This window comes from Ailuropoda melanoleuca, chromosome 5 (assembly GCF_002007445.2).
Source record: "Ailuropoda melanoleuca isolate Jingjing chromosome 5, ASM200744v2, whole genome shotgun sequence".
Lineage (NCBI taxonomy): Eukaryota > Metazoa > Chordata > Mammalia > Carnivora > Ursidae > Ailuropoda > Ailuropoda melanoleuca.
The window spans coordinates 14,295,015-14,313,531 of NC_048222.1; the positions used below are offsets into that span (position 1 = coordinate 14,295,015).

The 18,517-nt window shown below is 41.9% G+C and overlaps 1 protein-coding gene across 1 annotated transcript in view; it reads right to left on the minus strand.

Moving 5' to 3' along the window:
- Window positions 1-18,517, minus strand: part of HIVEP1 (HIVEP zinc finger 1) — a gene marked incomplete at its 3' end in the record, with an annotated part of 145,737 nt that continues 127,220 nt past the window's right edge. The window contains exons 8-9 of the mRNA XM_034660196.1: window positions 2,501-3,012; window positions 1-924 (exon numbers count right to left, since the gene is read on the minus strand). Coding sequence (XP_034516087.1) covers window positions 1-924; window positions 2,501-3,012 — 1,436 coding nt within the window. The remainder of the gene's footprint in view (window positions 925-2,500; window positions 3,013-18,517) is intronic.

Consider the following 18,517-nt stretch of genomic DNA (forward strand, 5'->3'; position numbering starts at 1 on the left):
GTCCGTCTTACTGCAGCCGTCGGGCCTGGCATGGTCTCTTGCGGGGGCAGGGGGATCTGGGACTTTTTTTGCATTTGCCCGTGGGCCCTGAGGAGACCCCTGAGGAGACGCGCTCCCGCTGCCCGCAGGGGCGCCGGCAGCCGAGGCGGGCTTGGGCGGCGCCTCCCGCGCTCTGCTGTGCGCGGGGAGCATGTCGGGGGCAGCCGGCGCGTCCACGGCTACTTGACCCACGGAGGGGATTAAGGTAGGCAACGCGATGTTCAAGATCTGCAGGCCTGGAATGTGCGCCTGAGGGCTGGGGCTGCTCTGCGAGGAGGGGTTTGCAGTCAGAACCTGCAGCCCCACGGCGTTGAGAGCGAGCCCCGGGGGGTGCCCTTGCGGGGCCACGTTGGCGTTGGCGAGGCCCAGGATATTGACGGTCTCCATGCTTAGGGACCGCAGTGGCTGCAGGCCAGGCGTGCTCAGGCTCGGAAGGCCCGGCACGCGGATCTGGCCAATGGGAATACACGGCACGACGCCGCTGAGCTCGGCCACGCCGGCGGCGTGTGCGGCGCCCGGAGCTTCCGGGACCGACTCCCCGGCCCCGCCCACAGTCCTGTGAATGACGTTGACGGCCGGAATGGTCAGCTGCACTGGCCCGGCTTGGATGGGGACAAACGTGGAGTACGTGAGGCCGGCAGGTACCACATGGATCCCCCCGACCGGAACCATGTTATAGGGCGTCCTGGACTGCTGCTGAGAGTGCAAAGGGAGGTGGCTGAACAGATGAGTCTGGGGGGAGGGCAGGCCTGGAGGCGGCTGGAGGGTCACTTGCTGCTGCTGTTCTTGAGCGTCAGGCTGGGGCGAGGCCCCCGAAGGAAGCCCCACCGCTGTCCGAGGGCTGCGCTCCGCGGCAGGAGGAGGAAGCCTTATTGATGCTGTGCTCTGAAAGGCAAGAGGAAAACCCTTTTACGGTAGGGCTCTCAGTCACTGAGCTAAACTGCTGCCATCAAACCTATTCTTCCTAACGAGGCGGAAGCGTGTGTATTTCTATAAAAATTACAAGCTTGCTGAAAATGAGGTTTTCATTTTAAAAAACACACTGTCAACTAAAAAAATCTATTACGCCTTTAATCTCTAGTACAAATAGCAGCAACACATTTTGTATGATACTCTGCATTTTTCAACATATTTCCTGGGCATCATCTCATTTATACGGAAATTAGCCCTTGAGAGGTAGCCATAAGTATATTGCTGTTGTTCTATTTCTGTTGCTGTTATTATTGCTGGCACTACCAGCTCTACCTTACTTTGGAGATCAGGAGTTCTAGAGAAATTGCCACATTAGTTGGCTTTGACTGTCAACTCAAAGGGAAAATCAACTGGAGGATCACTCATTTTTGAAATAAAGGGTTGTCATTAATAAAAAAAAGTCTGCAGTTGTTTGTTTATTCCTTTGTTCCTTCATTTGTAAGATTATGAAATGTCTATTGAAAACCCGATTTCCAGGCACTGGCAGGTGTGTCTAAGTGATTTTAGGCTAGAGAAGCCGAGAGCACAGGGGACCAAATCTGGAAGTCATGAAAAGGGACTAATCTTGCCAATCTCCCTTCCGCCCAAGATTATCACCTAAATATTAGCTTTTTCTTGATAATATCTATTTTATAGAGCTACATTAACGTATACACTAATTTAAGTATCAAATATAATTTAAGTATTAATCCAGTTAAATTATATTAATTTAGAATAGTCTCTAGAAATCCGAGCTTGCACAGTCTTTATTTTTCTTCAGGGTTACCTCGCAAACCCAAATCTGCCACTTTTAGAAATAAATCCTATGGCCGTCGTCAATCCCTACTCGAGGTAAGGCAAGTGTCAGGGAGATGAATGTTCTTACCACAGATTTAAACATTCCTCATGCACCGCCAGGGTTTTGTAAAAGCAGAGGCTCATTCGCAGCACACATAGGTTGTGTTTCCGGAGGCCTGTGTGTGGCCCTGAGCTGGTTCTCTGGCAGGAAGCTCTCTAAAGCTGGCCACAGCAATCTGATCATTTGAGCAAAGTGAACTTCTTGGTACAATATTTGGGTCACGCCAGCTTTGCCACAGAAACTGGTAGCTGTCTTGCCGACAGGGGCAAAGTGCAAAATGTTTGGATGATTTAGTGCAAATCCATCATATCAATGCCAGTGGAAAAAGAACTCAGGGTAAGCACTGGGACAAATAGGTCCCAAGGTTCATGTTCCTAAGCGGCACATACATATTTTTTCAAATGAATATATTTTTAAAGATCCATTTGGTCCTTTCACAGATTTATGATACAATTTGTGAACTCCAATTAAAATACCTAGCAAGAAGCCAAAAGACGTAAATGTCCTTTGCCTTTAAATAAAACAATTAAGCCTAAACAAACTGATTAAGCCAGAAAGAAATAATTTAAGTACACTATTTTCTTAAGCCATTAGGATCCCCCTATTTAACGGGTGTAACGAAAGGGAACCAACAACAAAGAATGCATTTACCTGTGTTAAAGTGATAGTCTTTCCTGCCACAGAACTTCCCAGAATTTCTTCGGAGTCCGGGTAGTCTACAGACATCCGGTGACATGGGGATCTGGGTGCAGCTTCAGGGGGCCGAGAAGAGTCTACGGGAGTCGTTGGTTCTTCTCCGTCTTTTGCAGCATGCTGCCTGGTCTTTGCCGGAGACTCTGTCTTCCTGCTGTGGTCTGACTGCACTGTGCTTAGCACGGTCATCTTGGTGGGCAAGGCTCTGGGCAGAATGTCCATCGGGTCCGTGTGCACCCCAGAGAAGCACTCGGCAATCCTGATGTCCTCCTCCACACTCCCAGAGTCCTGGAGGCTGCTTCTAGATGGAAGGTGCTGCGGGCTGGCTGTAACGGAGGGAGCTGCTGACAAGACGGATTCAGCCTGACTGTCTTCATCATCATCTTCATTTTCGTTATCGTCCTCATCCGGGCCATCCGATTCCTCAAGGTCATACCCAGACCGCTCAAAACCAAATCTTTGTTTTTCATCTAATAAAAACAACCGAGAGGCTATGTTATAGAACGTTTTGCACGTGGACAAATGCAACCTTTTATTATTACTATTATTTTATAAGCTTAGCAATGCTGTGAGGAATAGAACTGATGAGGGCTCTACCCACAAAAAGCCTACAGGTTTGCTGAGGAGAGAGAGAGCGGCGAGAGGAAGAATAGGGCAGTCAGTCCAGGAATCAGAGAAGGGAGGTGCTGACAGAGAGTGGCATGGCCAGGACAATTGTTAGGGATGCAGAACATGAAATGGACCTCGGAAGAATAGACAGGCAAGGGTAATGTATCAAGAAAATCAGAGATAAAGGCCTCAACTATCAAAGAAGACTGAAAGATATACAAAAATTTGACAGAATTCAACACAATTCCTCCTGAGCTCCTTCTCTCTACTTCTTTGTATCTCCCTTTAATTAAACAAATTAAAACAAAAACCGTGATGCCATTCATATTTGTAAGTGAAATGATTCTATTTGATAATTATATCAAATATGTGAATTCATATGTGAATAGTATTTTAGACATGTTTCCATTGTCCTCAGAGTACTAATATTCTTTAATATTTAAAACTTCTATTTTTTCTTTTTCTTTTTTTTACTGAGAGGTGCTAAATTTTCCCATCATTTTTTTCTATGACAATTCAAGTCCTCATACGAAGAGGAACGTTAACTAAAAGTCACTCATATCAGCGTCATAACCTCATATGGTACTGTGTTTAACAAAGAATATTCAAGAAGGTCCAGGTTTCAAACAGTTTCAAAATTCTCATAAGCTCATGTGGTTCTGGATTTAAAACTTTATCTGTTTAAAAATCTTACAAAATTCAAGGTGCTTTTCCTTAGAAAGCTAATCAATTTTAAAAAGTTAAACGGAGGAAGATGAATGCAAAACCTCTACCCCAATTCTCTGTCATGAGCCATAATAAAGAAGACATCACATTGTATTCAGCTTAGCTTTGAAACATTCTGTATTTATAACATACTTTTTAACATTCTGCTTTTACACATATTTTTTTAAGAGAATTTATTTCCTGCATATTCCAAATGGTCTGCATATTAATTTATTTTACTACTCTTTGTATATTACAAAGATAAGTTCTTACAGAAAAATCTCGAAGGATGGACACCATAACATTTGAGGGTGATTATTTCATGAAGATGGAATGGATTAGAATTTTTAAGTTGTTTATCTCAAGTACACGTTACTTTTAGAATTAAAACATTCAAGGACAAAACATATGCATGTTGGGTACTTTAAAATGGGATTTCACTTGCTTTTTGCATTAAGGATTCTGCTGTTTTGCTATAAAATAACACTGATTTACTGAATCCCACCAGGTGCCCATGCTAGAGATGGAATGGGTGATTTCTGGGTAATTGCCCTGCCTCTTGCCTCACAGATATTTCTCCGCAACCCTACTGATGTTTGAGATTCTAAAACTGGAGAGTCATTTGCAATTTGTTTTGAGTTTGCCACAAAAGTGCCAAATCAGACATTTTGATTTTTTTTTTTTTTTAATAAGCGGAAAGTTGAAGAAAATCAGGAGACACCAGAGGATTAGAACAGGTGACTGGAGAGGGAGGCTGATTTCATCAGAGGTCAGCCTTGCTACGAAGTCTAACTAGGATGAAACTTGCTTTACCTTAAAAACTATTACTCTATTTAAAAAGGTATAGGCCTAATTTTATATTTATGACTTTTTCAACAGTCCTTGTAAAAAAGCTGAGGTCCTAGTCAGTCAGAGTCCAAACTCCAAGCAGAGACCCTGTTTGGAAGAAGAGAGGAGACACCAAGCCTGCTTCATCATTTGGGGTGGATGCAATGGGACACTGGTCGGAACAGTTCAGCTGACCGGTTGGTTAAAGCCAACTACAGTCTGGCAGGATTGTGTGAATCTTCTGAAGCTGTGCTCTTCTGCCGGCTCTAAGCCATGAAGCCTACTCAAGCGCTCACAGAAAAGAGTGCTCAGTATCCACTGTGATCCAGATCTGGGGGACAGGAGCGGTAGCCATAGAGAGGGGGCAAGATATTCCACCTGGATCCACTTCCCCTCGCCCCACTAGGGAAAAACACTACCCTGTGAACAGAAGGGCATAAGCATTGCTGCCCTCAGGACACTGGTGAAAACTTACTGCAGTGGGGAAAGGGAAGGAATAGGAGAAAAAACACAGCTCTACCCGTTGAGGTGGGACAAGATTACCAGCTGAGTCTACCACAACAGCTGAGGCAGTGGTGGGGAAACACCAGGGGCACGGCCCAGAAACCTAAGAACACGGTACATGTGGAAGACTGAGGCTGAATCAGAACACAGGTGGCATCCTGTCCTCCTCCTCATCCCTTAACGCCAAGCCAAGACCCTTAAGTGACAGGTAACAGCCCAAAACTGCTGGGCGAGGGACAGGAGAACAGTACAAAGGGAAGACCTAAAACTGGGACTGAAACAGGCACTGCTCTCGTAATCCACCCACCACCCCAAAGACAAGTTATCTCCATGGGACTCTGAAGCCTCTGGTGCTCTGAGAGTTGCCATTGCTACACCAAATCTCTCACACACGATGGGACTCCTAACTAGAGAAACTCTAACGCCCGCACTAAAGGCCCCACGGGAGAGGCACACCCCTTAGGAAGCAGAAAGACTATTTACATAGTCTGCACTGTCTTACACAAGATGTCTAGCTTTCAACAAAAATTACAAGGCATACAAAAAGGCAGGAAAAAACACACACTCAGAAGAGAAAAAGCAATCAGAACCAATTGGATGTGATACAGACATTAGACGTGTCACAGAATTTAAAGTAAGTGATGTGTTAAAGGCTCTAATGGGAAAGGTGGACAACCTGTAATGTCCAATGGGAATTTCAGCTGAGAGATGAAAATTATGAAAAAGAAAGGAATGAAATGCTACAAATGAAAAACAAAGTAATAATCACAACAAGAAAATGGTCCAACCTGGAACTCTGTGCTCATTGGCAATACGTTTCAAAGACCAAGGAGAAATGCAGGCTTTCTTAGAAAAACCTAAACTGCGGGGATTCATTGTCAGCAGACTCACTTGACAATAAGTGTTACGGGAAGCTCTTTAGGCAGAAAGAATATGGCATCAGATGGGAATGTAGATCTACCACACACAAATGAAGAGCATCAGAAATGGGATAAAGACAAAGTATTTCTCAAGTTTTAATTGCTGGCTCTAAAAATACAACTGTCTATAGCAGTCACAGTGTGGGTATGTTTGCAACCTCAGTAAACAGAGAAGGTACGAAACCTACAGCACAAAGGATGGAAAGGAGGAGATGTGATACACTGTTACAAAGTCTTTACACTACCTGTGAAGTAATGTAGCATTATTTGAAGGAAGACAACTAAATTTTTAAAAAAGGTATAAATAACAAAGTCAAGGAGGAGATAACACAAAATCATAAAAAATGCTCAATTAAGTCAAAAAGAAAAAAAAATTAAAAAAGCAGCTGGCAGAAGGATAGATATTATTCCACTACATGAAAAATAACATTAAAAGGAATGGTCTAATACACGAATTAAGGGAGAGAAAAAGCTAGACTGGATTAAAAAAGCAAGTGCCAAGTACACATATTGTGTACAAGAAACCTATTTTATTTTATTTTATTATTTTTTTTTAAAGATTTTATTTATTTGACAGAGATAGAGACAGCCAGAGAGAGAGGGAACACAAGCAGGGGGAGTGGGAGAGGAAGAAGCAGGCTCATAGCAGAGGAGCCTGATGTGGGGCCCGATCCCACAACGCCGGGATCACGCCCTGAGCCGAAGGCAGACGCTTAACCGCTGTGCCACCCAGGCGCCCCAAGAAACCTATTTTAAATATAAAGACATAAATAAAGTTTGGAGAAAGATATACCTTATGACATTAACTAAATTACAGCTGGAAAAGCTAGTATACTAATATCGAACAAAGTAGATTTTAGAACAAAGAATATGATCAAGAATGAAAAGGAACATTACGTAATGATACAGGGGTTACCTCACTATGAACACATATAATCCTAAATGTGTAGCAACTTAAGCAGAGTCTCAAGATAAATGAGGCTAAAACTGAAAAAAGTAATAAACCAATCCACAATTACAGTTGAACATTTCACTTCAACGTCAACATTCCACTCTCAGTAATTGATGGAACAAGTATACAGAAACTCAGTAAAAACACAGAAGACCTGAAAAACGCTATCAAGTAACTTGTCCCAGCTGACAGTTACAGAACATTCCACTCAACAACAGAATATGCTTTCCTTATAAAAGTATACATGGAATGTTTATCAATATATGTCATATTCAGAGCTACGAAGCAAACCTCAACAAATTTAAATGAATAAAAGTCACATAGAGTGTGTTTTTGGATGAAAACACAATGAGACTAGAAATCAATAGTTGGAAGATATGTGAATATCCCCCAATATTCCAGATTTACCTAACATATTCCTAAATAATCCTTGGGTCAAAGAAAAAGTCCCAAAGAAAGGTCAGAAATACTTTGAGCTACATGAAAATTAAAATATAACATGCAAACTGTGGAAGGCAGCTAAAGAAGTGGCTACTGGGAAATTTACTGTATTAAACACTTCTGTTAGAATAGACGTCTTAAATAAATAATCAGAATTCCCACCTTTAGAAAGTAGAAAAAGAAAACGAAACCAAACCCAAGGCAGGAGTAGAAAGGAGATAACAGAGATGAGAATGGAAATAAAGAAAACTGACAAAAGAAAAGCAGAGAAAGCCAATGAAGCCAAAAGCTGGGTCTTTGAAAAAAAAAAAAGAAAAATGATAAACATCTAGTAATACTGTCTAAGAAAAAAGAAGATACAAATTACCAGCATTAGGAAAGAAAAAGGGGTTATTACTATAAACCCACAGACATTAAAAGGATAATAAAAAATCTATTAAGGGGGCACCTGGGTGGCTCAGTTGGGTAAGCATCAGCCTTCGGCTCGGGTTGTGATCCCAGGGTCCTGGGATCAAGCCCCGCGTCGGCCTCCCTGCTCAGTGGGGAGCCTACTTCTCCCTATCTTCCCCACTCATGCTTTCTCGCTATCTCTGTCTCTCTCTCTCTCTCAAATAAATAAATAAAATCTTAAAAAAATCTATTAAGAACTCTATGATCCACCAATGAACAACTAGAATTCAAAATTAAAGATATAATACTATTTAAAACAGCACCAAAATAATGAAATACTTAAGTATAAATTTAAAAAGGATCTGAATGTTGAAAACTACAAAATACTAGTTAAAGAAACCAAAGACAGGAAATAAATGAAGAGATACACTATATTCATAGACTGGAAGTTGCAGTATTGTTAAGAAAGCACTTCTCCCCAATTTGATCTATAGATGCAATATAATTTCATTAAAAATCTCACAAGCATTTTACAGATATTGACAACCTGATTCTAAAATGTCTACAGGAAAGAAACTAGGAGAGCCAAAGTCATTTTGGAAAAGAAAAGAAGCTGAAGAACTCAGACCCAAGTGGTGTGGTATTGGCAGAAGGACAGACCTATAGGAACAAACAGATGAGTAGAGAGATTCCAGAGATAAAAACCACACAAATATAGTTAGCTAAATTTTGACAAAGGCAGTTCCATGGGTAAAGGACAGTCTTCTCAATAAATGTTGCTGAAACAAATGGACATCCACAAATGAAAAAATGACACATACCTTATACAATAACTCAACCTAAATGTAAAATATGTAACTGTAAAACTTCTTAAAAAAAACTGTAGAAAATCTGTGTAACCTTGGAGTAGGCAAAGATTTCTTACATATGACATCAAAAGCACAATTTTAAAAAACTGATAAACTGGGCTTCATTAATATTAAAAAAAATACTTTTTTCTCTGAGAAAGACACTATAAAAAAAGACACTATAAAAAAAGAATAAAGACAAGCGGAGACTGCAAGAAAACATCTGCAAATCACATTTCTGGCAAAGAAATGGTATCTAGGATATATTTTAAAAATATCAAAATTCAACAATAAGTAAACAGGATGGGCAAAATTTCTGAACAAACACTTCACCAAAGAAGACATCTGGAAAGCAAAGAGCATATCAAAATATGTTCACTATCATCAGTCAAAGAAATGCAAATAAAACCTTCAATGAAATGCCACTCTATGCCTATCAGAATTTTTTTTTCAAAATGTGCTGGAAAGGTCACAGAACAACTGGACTCTCACACATTGGTGGGAACGTAAAATGGTACAGACACTTTGAAAAGCAGTCTGACTGTCTGTTATAAAGCTAAACCTACACCAGCCATATGACCCAGAGATTCTGCTCCTGTATCAAACCGGGCAGGTACGGAAATTTACGTTCACATAAAAACCTGCACGTGGACGTCTTACAGCAGGTTTACTTACATCTGCCAAATACTGGCAGCAATCCAGACCTTTCCACTGGTCTTTGGATAACAAACTACGGCACATCAATACAATAGAATACTACTCAACAATACAAAAGGAATGAACCAAGGGAAAGAAGCCAGACCCCCAAAAGCTACTCATTCTATTACTCCTTTCACATGGCACTCTGGAAAAGGCAAAACTATAGGGAAGAAAAGAGATCAGTGGTTTCTGATCTGTGGTTGTTGGGTAGGGGAAGCAGTTGTCTATAAGGGAATGGCACAGGGGAATTTTGGGGGTAACTGAACTCCTCTGTATGGAACTGCGGGGGTAGACATACTGGTAGTTCTGGCATTTGTCAAAGACTGCCACAGAGTGAGCTGAACGCCATAAAGTGAACTTTACAGTATGTAAATAGAAACATAATCAACCATGATGTGCAATGTATCCAAGATGGATGCAAGCTGAGACAGACAACCCTAACTGCAGTACAAATGATCGGCGTCAGCGCTCTGAAGAGGTGGGAAGAAAGGCCGCACCCTGGGTGAGGGTTCTGACCAGATGAGGTGAAGGCTGAAGACAAAAAAGACTGCACATAAACACTGACTGTAACTGTAAATCTTTTTTTTTTTTTTTTTTTTTTTTTTTTTTTTTTAGGTGGGTTAGGATTTCTGCAACTGGTTCACTGATTAATACTAGAGTTGAACAAGGGGCCCCTGTGTGGCTCAATCAGTTGGGTGTCTGACTCTTGGTTTCGGCTCAGGTCATGATCTCATGGTTCATGGGACTGAGCCCCATGTTGGGCTCCTCGCTCAGCGGGGAATCTGCTTGAGACTCTCTCTCTCCCTCTGCCTCTCCCCCTATAATAAAAAAATAAATCTTTAAAAAAAATACCAGAGTTGAACAAATATGCAAACCCAGTGTAGATGGGGACGAGGTTCCTCACTGTAGGTGAAAGAAAAAGAAGGAAATAGAGAAGGCTAGAATCAACTCTGTGGACTGGAATTGGGACTATCAGTATGGACTCATGTTTCATTCATGTATATGGCGTGTGTGTGTGTGTGTGTGTGTGTGTGTGTGTGTACATGTCCCCCCCCACCAAAGATACAGAAATGAATACAGATGTGTGTGTAAGTAGGAATCAGCGTATGTACATATGCTTCCTAACTTTACCCAGTGACAGAGGACAGAAGCCGTGACAAGTCAGTAGCAACGAACACACCCCCTAGTGAGATCTTGGTTTCTAAATACCATTCTCCAGTAGAGGGAACCAGAGGTCCTTGAAGAAATGGTTGATGTCAGGGCTGAAACATCTTGGGGTGCTAGAAAATAAGGAGCTTCTTAAAGAAAAGAAAAAAGATGGGGTAAGTCAAAAGGGCATAGGAACAGACTTCAAAGAGTTCTCAATGGCCAATGAGAACTTGAGCTATACAAAAAAAACGGTAGGACTGATTATAACCCAAAGAATAACATACATATCCTTGAGTCCATATGGATATAAATGAATGAAAGCATGAAAGAACAAATGGAGAAATGGTAACTTCTCCTTGCAGAAAAATTTCAATTAATAAATTAGAACACCCTGGGAATACTCATCCAGTGTATAAACAGGGTATCTGCATTGTCTCAAAGTTATCTCCCACAAACATTTAATATTTACAAAGGGAACAACAGTTAAGTTTACAGTAGAGAGTCCTGGAAGATTAGCCAAGTAATTTGGGTTAACATGACCAATAATACCTATTGACATAATGTACCTCCTGATAGATTCACTGAGATAAGGACAATCACTCTGTGGCACCTTCCTGATGATGCAAACCTGAATCCAATCATGAGCATACATCAGAAAATCCCGCAGTGAAAACATTCTACAAAATAACTGATCAGTATTCCTTACAAATGGCGAGGTCATGAAAGACAACAGAGACTGAGGAACTCAGTAGACGAGTCTAAGAAGTGCCATGTGGGATTCTGAAGGAGATCCTCGGCCAGAAAAAGGACACCGGTGGAAAAAGTGGTGACACTCAAGTCACTTGTGTACTTTAGTTACCAATGTTGAGCTGAAGTTAATCTCTTAGTGTTGGCAAACGTTCTGCAGTTCTGTAAGATGCTAACATAAGGGGAAGCTGGGTGAAGAGTACACAGGAACTCTCTGTATGCATTTTACAGCTTTTCTGTTAAAACTAAAATAATCTTTTGGAAAGCTGCATAAAACAAACAAACAATTTGCCAGTACTCCAGGGTCTTTATTTTACTCCCTCGACACCAATATCCTGTCTCATTCAGATAAGCCTGCACAATATCCACTTCCCTGCTGTTCTTATACTCAACAAGACTTCTCTTTCTGATAAGCAATTTTCTCTTTCCTATTGTTTAATAGGAAACTATTAATTCTTGAAACCAAATCCAATGCTCCTCCTGGTGAATTTAAAAGCACAGGAAATTTCTCCCAAACACACCATAACCTACATGCATGTGTTAAATTTCTAGCACCTACAACTGCTCCTACCTTGTATCTTGTACCTAGTTTTGCATCTCTTAGACAGCTGTGTCTATGATCCTAACCACCGGGACTTGAAGAAATCTGGCTTCGCACTACATACAAACCAATACTATTTCATCATAACAAAAACAAGGAGTAGTTAAGGACTTGATATTTTCTCAGATAATGATTTAAAAAAAGTAAAATGCAGTTAATTATTTTAAAGTGCCAAGCCCACAGCTCACAAGTGCCAGACCTGAGCTTCAAACCCAGGTCTGTCTGGCTCCAGAGTCTCTGCTAAATGTCCCACATTCAAATGTCATATTTTAAAAATCTAACTACAGAGTAATCTGAAAGGTCAACAATAAATTACAGAAATTAGGCTAGCTCATAAATATGCATGAGTTGGATGTTTATGGGTACAGAAATTAAAAGCTTCGTATAATTATTTGATTATGAATAGAACATATAAAATGCAATACCCAAGAAGAATGTAAACTAATAACTCAACCTTTTTAATTTCACAACAAACACACTGCACTTTATAGTGACTATGGAACTTTAATACTTACAGTATAAATCTTTAAATTTTTAAATTTTATACACACAGGCACACATACGCAATTTACATGAAAGATTTAAAAAGAACATCATATATTGTTTAATGGGGAAGGGGGTAAAACTATTTGGCTCCATGTTAATCTGATTTTGCCTTGATCGTGCCAATTTTCAGACCAAAGTTGGAGGTATGATAGGTGGCAAGGCCCACAGGGTAGCTTCCCTGGACCTTTCTTTCTCCCTGGACAGAGCCTTAGGCCTACAGCTTGGAGAGGACTTAAGAAGGGCTGGGATTCCTTTCTGTAGTTTTCCTTCTCCAAGACAAGGACAGAGTCATGTTTATCTCTGCATGCACTGTGTCCCTTAACTCCTGCAGGGGAAGTTTCCAAGTCTGGAAACCTGAAAATGAACTCTGGGTCACTACATATTTGTGAAACAGGGTTGATACCCTAGGGTGACAGAGAAAAGAGAAAATGGATAGCGTAAATGAATGGAAGACAATGGCACCTCTTTAAATACCCATAGCACCAGAACAGAGCCCACCAACTCTGTTCTCTTGTTTGGATTCGTGTTACTAAAGGTCCTTTCATATAACTTCACTGTCCCCTTAGCCCTGCTCTTACCCCCATAGAACACTATTACTACCGCATCAGACACTGCGCTGACAGAAGACGAAGAAATGGAAAAGTGGCTTGTCTGCGATCACAAGCCAGCAAGCGCGAGACCACAGACTTGTTAACTACTCTGAAAACTTACCATTATGACTTTGTGGTATCGTTCATTTTGCTGTAGCACATTACACAGTAAGAAGAACTACCACAGCACGCTGCGTGGAGCTCCTGTTCTATCCGACATCGGCAAACTACGGCTGCGGGCCACACGTGGCTCACTGCCTGTTCTCATCAGTAAAGTTTTCCTGGCACGCAGCAGGCTCACTGGTTTACAAACTGTCTAAGGCAGCTTCTGGTCACAACCACAAATGTTAGAAGTCATGACAGAGGCTGTATGACCCACGAAATCTGAAATAGTCACTATCAGGCCCTTTCCAGAAAAAGTCTGCCCACATCCATACTCTGCCGTCCTGCTTCAATCTAATAGGGACCCCATGACAGCAGTGATAGCAACGTCCTCTTACACAAAGAAGTTAGGAGACGTCTCTACGGCGAGGAAGCATCAAAGCCAAAATTTGGTACCAGCCTTTCATGTACTTAGGAGTCCTTTCATTACGCCAGTAAGATGTACAGACTTCCTACTATTCTACTACCATTGTTCTTTTTTTTTGGTGTGACAATACAGAGTGTAACCCTCCAGGAGGGTAAAGGCTGTAGCTTACCCCTCTGCATCCCCCTGGGACTCTAGAACAGACAAAAAAATAACCCACACTTGCTTCACAAATTCATAAATGCGTGGCCCTTACAAGTTCTATTTAGTTAACGTCCATAAAACTTCTGTCACCCAATTTCCCCAAAGATGGAGTTCCAGCTCCAGTGTGGGTGGGAGGAACTGCAACCGGCCCTCCCATTGCTGCCACACAGTGACACCTGCTGGAAGGACGGGGTGCACAGGAGGGCAGCCCCACCCCCTCCAGATCCACGTGCTCCTGTCCTCTGAGGCCTGTTTTTGTTTTGCTCACAGGTTTAGAAATAGTACTTGGAGTTCCAGACAAACAGCAGCAACTTGGGGGGGGGGGGATTCTTTTAAAGCCCGTAACTACGGCAGTAATAAGTTATTGTGTTGTTTTGCTTTTTTATTTATTTTGCTTTAAAGATGAAAACATCATTAAGAATGTAATGGGCCAGAGTTTAACGTTTGTTCCCTTCAGGAAGTAAAACCAAAAGACTCCTATCTGTGTCGTTCATTAATATTAGCACATCTTTATCTTACATAGAAATCTCCAGAGCTATTATGGTTTCGTATTGTACATGGAAAGTTTTCTTAAAAAGGAGCAATCATGTTTTCCCTGAAAATCCCAGCGACAGAAACACAGTGTACAGGTTTCATGTCGACAGAATTGCATTTAGAAAAATTCAATTAATCTGAAGGGCAAATGTGATACAGGTTTTAAATCCTGCGATCTAACGTCATGCTCTTACACACATGACCCTAGACTTAAGCCCCAGCAAGAATCACATCTGCAGCTGCACTTGGCCACACGGGACGGTTCTCCCCGTGCGGCAGCCAAGGGTATGTATTGATTAACGTTCCTAGCACTGCGGTCCCGCATTCTGTTGACAAAAACATTCTTTGGATCAAGGCATGAAAAGCAAATAGCCGGCAGCGTGGTTTCTGACACAAAAGGTGAAAACGAGAAAGTACTCACCACCACCCCAAGAACACAGGGACAAACTTCCTGGGACTGTGTAACTCTGCGCGGCAAGACAACGACGAGCACCGCGTGCGGCTGGCCGGAGCGATGAGACTTTTCATGAGCACATACTACTATAACTGCAGCTTGAGTTGCTGGTTTTAAACTAAATGGAAACTTCTTTTAAACGCCAAATATCCACATTTTAATGGCTGGCTTATAGAAACTTCCAATTCCTCCTGCTTCATTCAAAGTAAATGGTTCCTGGCATCTGTAAATTTACACCACTTGGAAATCAGCACAAGAATTCATCCGCTGAAGGGTAAAATGGGTAGCCACGCAGCCCACTGTTGCTAAGGGTAGTAAGGAATTTAAAAAATCAAGGGGCTTGGGTCCTTCATCACACCATTTTCAAAGTGACCTTTAGTATGTCCTCTTTAGCAACCAGGCACATGAACATGACCCCAGTGAAGGGCATTCTGAGTATTGTGTTGGTCGGCACAGTAGGGAATGGGCTTAAGATAATTTAAAAAAAAGATTGAAGATATTGCCAGGAAAATAAATACTGATGTTAAGGAGAAATAAACCCAGAGTAAACCTCTGGGGAAAATAGGCAAAATGAGGCAGACATAAAGGAATAACTAAATAAACACAGCATTAAGAAGCCTTGGACTTTTGCCAGAAAGCCATAAGCTGCCCGAGACATTACCAAATGGTAATAATATTTAAGAAATAAATATTCTGGGGGCCCCTGGGTGGCTCAGTCAGTTAGGAGTCCAACTCTTGATTTCAGCTCAGGTCATGATCTCAGGGTTATGAGATCGAGCCCCACATCCGGCTCTGTGCCGAGCAAGGAGCCTGCTTAAGATTCTCTCTCCTCCTATCCCCCTGTCCCCTGCACACACTCTCTCTAAGGAAAAAAAAAAAAAAGAAATATTTTGGTGAGGTACTTTGTAGTAATACTGTCTGGCCTTTCGTGAGCGTTTAATAAATTTTGTTGAATGAATGAAAGCTCAGAGATGATATTTCTTGGTGATATATCTTGGTATGCTACAGAGAAGATCAATTAAATGACCAAACCCCCAAATTTTCCTTGTAAACCTAAGAGCACTATCCCTGGTATAGGTTTCTGGTGCTACCCTCCAAAGTCAGGCATTTAGAATCAGATCTCCCAAACACCACCACTGTGGGTTATTTTTTTTCCTTTAAAAAGATCTACCCCATCTCTTAGATGTCCAAGGTGACCAAGATTTAAATATATGCACTAAGTTCTTAACATGTTCCGTTAGCATTGACCATCTAAGTGCATGTGACATTTATTAATGTGTGCTGAATCTAATCGTCCTTTAAAAAAAAAGATTTTATTTATTTGAGAGAAAGAAAGTGAGAGACAGCACAAGCGGAGGCAGAGGGGCAGAGGCAGAGGGAGAAGCAGATCCCCGCTGAGCAGGGAGCCGGACGTGGGGGTCAATCCCAGGACCCCGGGATCATGACCTACACTGAAGGCAGACACTTAATGACTGAGCCACCCAGGTGCCCCTCTAATCGTCGTCCTTAAGGTACTGCAGGAAACCACTGCTGGCACAGCTGCCACGTGGTTAGACTAGGAAACGTCATGTAGTGATCAAAATCATGTAGGAATTTAAATCAGTATCTAAAGAAGACAATGTCACAAATTTTCATATTGATCCAGCCTTGACATTTTAGAGGAATGGTTTCCCAAAAGACATGGAGCCTCTGAATCTGGCTACTTCGTTTTTCTTTAATCACTATATTCTTTAGTGGGCATCTACCATCTATCAGCATTGGCAGTGACAAATTTCAACTGTGTTTAGGAAAAGCTGGGTGACAAAGAACAGTCAGCTGGTGGAGTTTACTTAGCTATTTCAGACTTTCATTTTCACAGGGCTAGACCAGCTGTCCCCCCGAAAACTGCCATTGTGTGGGCATGAAAGGCATCTGAAAAGCCACTGCAATCATTACCTTTTTGAAATAAAGGTAAGAAAGCTAACAGTGAGAAGCACTGTGGCAACTTACTACTGGCCAACCTTCGCAGTTTCCTGAATGTTTACTGTAGACATGCAGCAACGGTATTCCCAGCGTGGTTGCTGGCAGTCCACCACGCCAGGGCTTAGTATCAGATTTATGTTAGATTACAAATTTGAGGAATGATACCAAGATCACAGGGTGCCACAAAAGCATTTGATAAAACTGTTCACCATTAAAGAGAAGACAGCAAGTTCTGTGTGCAAAGATCCTACATCACACAATACAATTTCACCATTTGTTTTCATCCAGGGGGCCAGCAAGATGGAGAACACACTGACAGGCAGGAATGTCGAGACGGTCAGAGGGTCCTACACGGCATCTGAAGTCTCTAAGGAACCACTGCCATGTGTCTGATCCCCACATAGGGGAGGACTGTGTGACCAGGGGGACTGGAAGCCTCAGCGGGTAAGGAGGGTGCAGACAGGCGAAGGTGGCACAGAAGATCACGCAACACCAATCAGCCTCAGACCCCAGACCTTCAGTCTACCAGGGGGTGTACATTTCAACATTTAAAACTGCAATACCTGAAAACACTGATTCTCCTTCCTGATTTTTTAAAAGTCAGCCACTTCATCTCCTACAAGTGTATTTCTAGTAATTTGTATATTTCCTTGGGAAAGGAAACTGAAAGTAAAGTGAAACACTTTGTAACAAGCTGCTACACTTTATCACATCCTTATGGAGATGACGGGGGGAGGGGCATGATTTTAATATACACGCAAACATTAAAGCAGGAACAAATCAAGCCCTTACCTTTTATGATAGACTATTCTATGGGGACAAGTCTATACCAGAGTGACACTGGGTCACTCTGGTACAGAACAGAAATTAATCCCAGGGGAAACAGTGCTCCTTAATTTAATAAACGAAGATCAAGTTTTCTAAATTAGTAATTACACATTTATACCTATACATACAATGGGATGTCACAAGGGAAAAACCATACCAGACTTCCCACCCAAACCTGTAAACTCCTTCTACTGGGGAATGAGGCATGTTGAAGCACTGAGGTGTTCTCTTTATAAAAACAGCCTTCCAGAAAGAGGCTTTTGCTCCATGGTATTATTTTTTATTGTTGCTCCTGAATGGGACCATCCGCTTAATGAACTCATGCTTCTTTTAGGCATTACAGTCTAACTGCCCACTACAAAATAAAACAGCATCAGGGGGAAAAGAAAAAGAAAAACAAAACAAAGCAAAACAAAAAAGCTCAGCAATGAAAATTATTATCTTTTCTTTCCTTGTTTCAAAAACATTTGAAAAAATACCTGGATTGAAAGGTATCTATGGGCCCAAGGAGGCGATGGCTTTAAATGACTTTAGATGACATTAAAAAAAAAAAAATTAAACTTTTAAAATCAAAGAACACTTCATGCATCATGGAATGTTTAACAGAATAAAAATACTAGAAAAATCATACCAAAGAAGTAATGGCTTTCAAGTGTCACAACATTAAGAAATGGGTATAAACTGCCAAGCAGAGGCTCTGACTACATCTGAGGACAAGCGAGTGCAGTGAGCACCTGGACCCACCGCTCCCCGGGCTAGAGCTCCCTTGCACAATCTGACATGTCCCGCAGCCCCGTCAGGTGTGGGCCCTGTCCAACTCTCACACCCTGTCCCCGCTACATGCTGAGCACCTGCTCCACCCCCTCCCCTCGGGGCTTCTGCCCAAGCCACTCACTCGGTCCAGGATGTTGCCTTTCCCTAACACTCCTTCTCTCCAA